Source organism: Ruditapes philippinarum, unplaced genomic scaffold, assembly GCF_026571515.1.
Source record: "Ruditapes philippinarum isolate M1 unplaced genomic scaffold, ASM2657151v2 ctg17752_1_1_1_1, whole genome shotgun sequence".
Taxonomy (NCBI): Eukaryota; Metazoa; Mollusca; class Bivalvia; order Venerida; family Veneridae; genus Ruditapes; species Ruditapes philippinarum.
In genome coordinates this window covers 8809-16716 of record NW_026864494.1, presented here as the reverse complement: position 1 = coordinate 16716, position 7908 = coordinate 8809, and the positions used below count along the sequence as shown (strand labels likewise).

Below are 7908 nucleotides of genomic sequence, written 5' to 3'. Positions count from 1 at the left end.
TCAAAAAAGGATCATTCCAGGATCAGACTAGACATTTGTGATTTCATTTAATTTGGACTTCAGGTATTTGTACACATAATTTGTTGTTTTAATTTCTTTAATATTTTTTTTCTGTAATAAATTTGTTATTGTTACAAGTTTGTTGCTGGCTTTTCTTTCTCGTTACGCCTGGCTCGTAACACAGTCTATGCAACACATGGTTAATAACGTGATTACAATGGATTTCCAGTGATGCTAATCCGGGCAAGCTCTGTTTTAGTCATTGTGATTGTGTTCAGAACAAATACATAACTCTTTCAGTCTAAGCCTTCTTTTACTTCTGCCAATAGATTATCGATGAAAGAGATATAATATTATTCTACATGTTTCTTTCACAGTATCTGCTGCAAGACAAGGTCGTTGAATTGAAAATGCTTAGCAACAAATCTTTTCAGGTGACTGGAATATCTTTTTTTGCATATTGAGATTCACAGTTGTCTTCAACACCTGATTGTTAGTGTAAAGCATATAATATATTTATTTTAGAAAGTAACTTACAAAGCAAAAAGTACAGTTATACTTTATCATATTCCAGTTTATTCCTGTATTTCGTAAATATTATAAATGAAATATTTAGAAACATTGCTGAAATAAAATGCGTATTTTCCTTTTCCGTATTGTCACTATAAATTCACTGGTATCTTGCCTTACTATTTTTTTTTTTAAATTCAACCCTTACACAAAACCTAATGGGATGTCTTTCGGATCGTTTTTTTAAAAAAGAAGAAAAAAGTATATAATGAACAGAAAACATGAGTTTTGAATATGAATATGAATATTGAGTGTGTCGGGGGCCGCGTCCTGTGAACGTTGCCTTTGCCTTGTTGATCTTTATTCTTGTTTTTTTTTACTCTAAATACAGGATCTATTTTATATCAAGGTATGAAAATTATCATGTTTTACTGGTGTCGACCACCAACCATAAGATATTTGTTTTCATATTCTATGAAAATAAATCCAGTATTTATTGAAAAAAACTTGAATCTTCTCTACATTTATACTGATTTATACATATTGTCCTTTAACAGTGTATATTATATCGTTTTTATACTGATATTAACATTGTGTTATATTTCAACAAGGAGAAAGCAACGCCATCGAAGGTAAAATTTCTACGATAAGTTTACCATACTGTTAGAGCTTTATTTATTTCTAGTTTGCATGATAAAAATTCAGTTTCGATGTGTCATTACTAATTGTAATTTAGATGTGTCATTTCTCATTGAATGTTTATTTGGACTTTTTAATTAACATTAAGTCAAGTATTTCAGTACCGTCCAAACAAAATCAAGTTTGTTTTATTTAGCATGTTATTACAGTTAAATTTTAAAACATGTGTAGTCTTTGTAAGATATACCAGTATTCGTGCACTAAATCATATAGAGTTTATATTTTATGTTCTTCTAGGTACACGGTCGCCATCACCGTGTAATATTTTAGAAGGTATTGACAGGTAAAAAATATTATATTATGCATGAACAATTTTTTACATGAAAAAAGAAAGATTTAAACAAAACTCCTATTTTAGACCGTTTAGTGCCTCCTTCAACATGTAACAACAATGTGGTATAAAAACTAATAACTTTTTTATCAGTTAATTATTAGGTATATAAGAAGAAGAAGAATCTTTATTTTGCAAATTAACTCTCAAAAGAGTCATGTACAAGCATTCATGATATATACAATTAAATGTATGCATAAGTAAATAACTAATTATATAGCAAGATGACGTGACTGCAAGTATTTCTTTTCTTTCATTATTAATGGTTACCATTGATTATATATTCAATTTACAAGTTATTTACTTTTTGAGAGATTCTACATTCAAATATATAATAATTAGAAATACTTCGTGTATGTATTAAACTTGCAATCTCGGAAGAGACATTGTCAGCATCTATTACATAGTATACTTTAAATTTTCTTCCATACACTGGTCTTTGTAGTACATTTACTAATCTAAGCTATATGGTTTTGATTTATTGCAATAGTAATATGGCACACAATATTGAAATTATACAAACAAAACAAAACAAATGTTAATTCTAAACTATACTTTTGAACACATATAATGCTTCAAACTTGATACAGGTAAGACCAGTGTATGATTTGAAACTTACAAATTTATAGCCTTTATAATCATCGTGTTACATAACCTATTATACATATAATACACAAAAATAAATTGCAATGTATCAATCATACATTTATATACAATTACATGACAGCTAATATTCGTACATTACACATATAGCAGTACAATACAATGTGTCAACTAACTTCTTTGTACGTTCGCATGGGGCTAGATATTCGCATAAAACATATTATAGAACTTTAAATATAAACATTTTTGTACCTTTACACGAGAATTGTTTGTAACTGTTGTCAAACATGGAAGGCTGGCTATATAAACATAGCTAAATTTCTAATATCATGTGCATTATCGCTTGTTACACAGGCTGTCCAGCGTCCCTAAAATTCCTAAAAAATCCTAATTTTTTTTCAGTTTGGCTAAAATTCCTAAAAAAATGAAAAATTCAAAGGGAATTCCTAAAAAAGCCCTATTATTTCACTTAAATTCCTATTTTTTTAGCTCGACTATTCGAAGAATATGAGAGCTATTGTAGTCGCCCCGGCGTCGGCGTCAGCGTCCGCGTCGGCGTCTGCGTTGGTTGAAGTTTTTTGTAAAGTCAAATATCTCAATTATTGCTCGAGATATTCAACTGAAACTTACAATACTTACTTATAGTAACAAGGTACATCAGTTTGACAAGTTGGATAACTCTGCCTACAATATTGACAGAATTATGCCCCTTTTTAACTTAGAAATTTTGGTTAAAGTTTTTTGTAAAGTCAAATATCTCAATTATTGCTTGAGATATTCAATTGAAATTTAAAATACTTATTTATAGTAACAAGGTACATCAGATTGACAAGTTGGATAACTCTGCCTACAATATTGACAGAATTATGCCCCTTTGGAACTTAGAAATTTTGGTTAAAGTTTTTTTGTAAAGTCAAATAACTCAATTATTGCTTGAGATATTCAATTGAAATTTAAAATACTTTTTTATAGTAACAATGAACATCAGTTTGCAAAATTGCATAACTCTGCCTGCAATATTTGCAGAATTATTTGCCCTTTGAAACTTAAATATTTTGGTTAAAGGTTAAAGGTCTTCAAAGATATTTACTTGAAACTTTACACATGCACTTAGGGTCATAATTGGAGGGTCATAATTGTATGTCACTGACCAAGTTCCTTAACTCTATCTTGCATTAAGGCTGATTCATATCCCCTTTTCTACTTAGTCTCTTGGTTAATGTTTACATGCAAGTTTTACATATCTCAATAACTATTAAAGATATTTATTTAAAACTTCACATATGCATTTAGGGTCATAATTGTAGGTCACTGACAAAGATCCATAATTCTATCTTGCATTTAGGCTGATTTGTCTCCCCTTTTTCAACTTAGAAATTCATGGTAAAGTTTTGCTTGTAAGCTGTTATCTCAATAACTACTGAAGGGTTTGTGCCATTTTTGGGACAATTTTATGCATTCATAATAATAAAGCAGTGATTTACTTGATAAAACATCTTAATAACAAGCCTTTATACCTTTTCTGTCAAATTTATGTATTCATAGGTAATTAGTATTATTATACTCAATAAAACACCCTTGTGACATTACCTTCCGAATAGTCAAGCCAATACTGTATAATTAGACTCTCTCTAAGGCCTATAACATGAATTTATAAACAAAAATTAGCCCTTTTGTGAACTTAAAAAATTTAACATTATCAAGGCTCTTTTACTATCAAGCACTTAGAATAGTCGAGCGTGCTGTCCTCCCGACAGCTCTTGTTATCTTTTGTGATAAACATATCGCGAAACAAACATGTTTCAATCACAACCTAAATTCGAACAGTCAGTGGAGCTGATGTCATGTCTGACTAAATTGCATAAAGTCACATGTTGTATTTACTTCAACTCCTGCAGAAATGTACTTGATAAATTGTCAGATGTTATCAGAAAAATAATAAGAAACTGTTTGTTTTAAATGGAACAATGAAAATTGTCTGACTTTGACTATATCAAAATTGTCACCTGTTTAAAATTTTGATAAAAAAATTTCCAAAAAAAAATTTCCAAGGAAGTTACAATTTTTTTTGGCTACAGAGTTATACCATTTACCTCAGTCTTAGGTGTATTCAAAGCAACTATTTACACGATGAACCACTAAATTTCATCAAACTTTATGTAGGGGTCCTTATTAATAAAATCTTAATTTGTAATCAAGTTATTTTCAAGTGATGACTGTATAACAGATCTTTTGCAAGTGATACCAGCTGGTAGATCTAGACAAGTTTCAATATTTGCTAATTATAAAGTGGGTAAAGTAAACTGGCAGTAATGATTGGATGCTTTTACCATATTGCTACCTAATTAGCATACTAAGGAGTGACACCTTCAGCTACCCTTTTTGTACACATTAACATGTTCTGAACATATAGTGTAAGTTTTTTAAAATTTGGAAAAAAACTGTTGAAAATCATTGAAAAAAGTGATACGGTTGTGAAATTTTCTACAATTTTTAGTAGCCTGATTTATCTTGAACAAATTCTTCATAGGAATATATACCCTGCTGTTTTAATATTCCTGGGAATGACTTGAGTGGGTCATGTCGTTTTTATTGTTTTTTAAGAAAGATCAAGACTTGTTGAAAATGTACCAACCTTAAAATGAATAAATGTTGAAAATGCATTTATAGCTAAAATAAATTTAAAGCATTATTTCCCCTTCCATTTATTATTGGCTAATCATAGCTTAACTAATTGAATATATATGTTGTTCCGGTAAACTTATAACTTTGAAAATGTTTTCATTCTAGTTATGTTTTAATGTAGTTTTTCGGCTCTTTTTAAAGGCAGTTGACCAGTGAATCCATTTCTTCACTGGTGACTATGGAATACTGGTAACACCTCTACTATAACCGAACTAGAACATTATTTGTGAGTTACTTTTGTGTCAAATATGCAAAGTTGAGTCCATATTATGGTCTTTTGAGACCATAATTTAGTAATAAATTCCAAATTTTAGCCCTTAAATTTCTGTTATTTACCCTAAAATTCCTAATTTTAGCCCTAAAATTTCTTAAAAATTGCCCTAAAATTTGCCCTAATTTTTTGTCAGTAGGTGCTGGACAGCCTGATTGTAATCAACTGAACAAATTTAAACATGCTAGGAAACCTCCAGTAATATTTCTTTTTTTATATACACACATGCATATTGTTAGTTATAATAAGATCATAGAAAATTCATTTCGATTTTTACTTTCATAGTAAGCAATATTGTAAACATCATTATCAATCCAGCATTGCCTATTCAAACATGATTCAATTGCAATTCAAGTGACCATTTTAGATTCCTTACTCAAATACAAGCCATCCTTTTCGACATTTACAGCGATATGCAAGTTGGGCAAGTTTACAAACTAAAAGTGACCACGAAATCTACCAGACATGATTACCTCACATGGTGTCGAATTTCTACAGATGAGTTATTAGTAGCTGACCGAATAAACAAAAGAGGTATCAAATTCGACAGCCAGTTCAAATTAGTATCGTGTCTACGTCTCAATGATTTGCCATTCAATATCTGTTACATACATGATAGGGAACTTGCAGCACTTCTTCTTGATACAGAAATAGTCTTCCTAGACGTAAAGGATGGCATGAAAATCATGTTTTCAGTAGAAAAAAACCACAACTGCGTAGGAATGCACTATCATGCTGATCAGTTGTATATGATTGACTCTAACACTGTCTATGTTTACGATCTGGAAGGTAATATGCAACGTGTTTTGTACACCAACAAAGCTGAAAACAATGCTTTTAGGAATCTTACACTTGGCAAAGACAATCAACTTATCTACATTACTTGCCTCTATAACGGCCTTATTACAATTGACATGTCTGGAAACCTCATCGGAACATATAAAGATTCTGACTATTGGAGTGCATGGGGAGTGAGTGTTGATGAGGCTGGAAATGTCCTAGTATGCGGCTATACTTCGCAAATTATTGTTCGGTTATGTTCGGATGGCCAGAGAAAGGTTAATGATATAGATAACAAATCAGAGGAAGAAGTAACAGTGACAACGTTGTTCTTTGACAAACAGACAGGTTTGCTACTAGCTTCAGGATCGTCAGGGAGCATTAATGTTTTAAAGTTGTAGTATGGTATCCGCCATATTGGAATCATACATGTCGGCTTAGAAATATAACTTTGTCTTATTTCTCTTATGAACAGTTATAAGATATATAGTTTAAAATGAAGCCAATGTTTTATTTTGTATTTTACTTTGCAGTGTCAGTTTTGATAGACCAATAAATCAATGCTTTCCACCAACAGTTCTTCCTCATTTGAACAAAAGCCTGCATGATTAATTAATTGGTCCCTTTTAATGAATTCCATAGAATAAAGTACCCATTTCCCTTCATTTCTAGTATAAGAATATATTTCGTATACATTGACGGTTGATATGTACGCATCTCAAAAGATTGGGTTTACATGTATATGAACATCTATTTGCAGGAAAATATAACACCGGTTTATTTTCTATAAAGTTAATAAAGTCATAATTTGCATCAATAAAGGGGTTTCCATCAAGTAGGAATTTAGAGCAAGCATCTGCATTCAAATGATTAACTGAAAAATACGTTCCTACGGGAACAATAAAATTGTCAAATTACCCAAACAAAATCACTTGAAGAATGATGCTCGTAAATAGTGAAAACAACAAAATTTATTATGAAAATTGCAGAGTTTGTTAAATTGAGTATGCTAGGAGAAATAATGTAGATGTGCAACATATCTTATGTTCTCTATGTTATTAACGGGAAAAATGTCCAGTCTAGGCAACACATGGTTAATAACGTGATTACAATGGATTTCCAGTGATGCTAATCCGGGCAAGCTCTGTTTTAGTCATTGTGATTGTGTTCAGGGGTAGGTTTTGAATCTTCTAAGGCCGCTGAATGAATATTCAGCCACTGATTTTGAGGTAGGCATTGTTATGAGTACTTTCAACATGGTTGGTACACAATTGGAAGAGCCAAGTGACTTGAATCCCCATTATTTGTTTTGATATCGGCGCTCTGGGATAAATGATGTTTCCATACCAAGTGCTTACTGTTTCCATTTCAATTAAATTAAGTATATGTGAAACAAATATATAACTCTTTCAATCTTAGCCTTCTTTTTCTTCTGCCAATAGATTATCGATGAAAGAGATATAATATTATTCTACAGGTTTCTTTCACAGTATCTGCTTCAAGACAAGGTCGTTGCATTGAAAATGCTAAACAATAAATCTTTGTTGGGTGACTGGAATATCTTTTTTGCTTATTGAGATTCACAGTTGTCTTCCACACCTGATTGTTTGAGTCAATGCCATCACTCATCTCGGCGATGGTACAATTACATGTTCTGACATTGAATTTTTGTTCTTTAATAGTAGATCACTCTTTACATACGAGTATTATAACATGTATCATGTTTTTGTTTAGCATGATGGCTGTTCGGTTTGTACATTTCTTTTATTTGATTTTATGTCAGACCGATATTGTAAATGTCATAGGTAGACCTTCAAGTATACAGGTGGAGGAAAACCTCAATGACCCTTTCGTGCATGATTATAGATATGAGCGGGAACCAATGCGAGCGTGAACAATTAAAGGAATGAATGTCTTACATATCTATGCAAAACTAAATGTGATACAGTGAAAACACTAGTAAAAGGCTTTTATTAGCAATTTACACCTTTGCATCTGATCAATTTCAGCAATGTATTACGTTTTTAAA

General features: G+C 31.2%; 1 protein-coding gene across 1 annotated transcript; it reads left to right on the top strand.

The window, feature by feature from the left end:
• Nucleotides 1-1123: 1123 nt before the first annotated feature.
• Nucleotides 1124-6468, top strand: LOC132725789 (uncharacterized). The gene is made up of 2 exons (XM_060710975.1): nucleotides 1124-1142; nucleotides 5509-6468. Exon 2 carries the CDS (start codon nucleotides 5513-5515, stop codon nucleotides 6278-6280), a length of 768 nt encoding a protein of 255 aa, XP_060566958.1. The 5' UTR covers nucleotides 1124-1142; nucleotides 5509-5512; the 3' UTR covers nucleotides 6281-6468.
• The last annotated feature ends 1440 nt before the right edge of the window (nucleotides 6469-7908 follow it).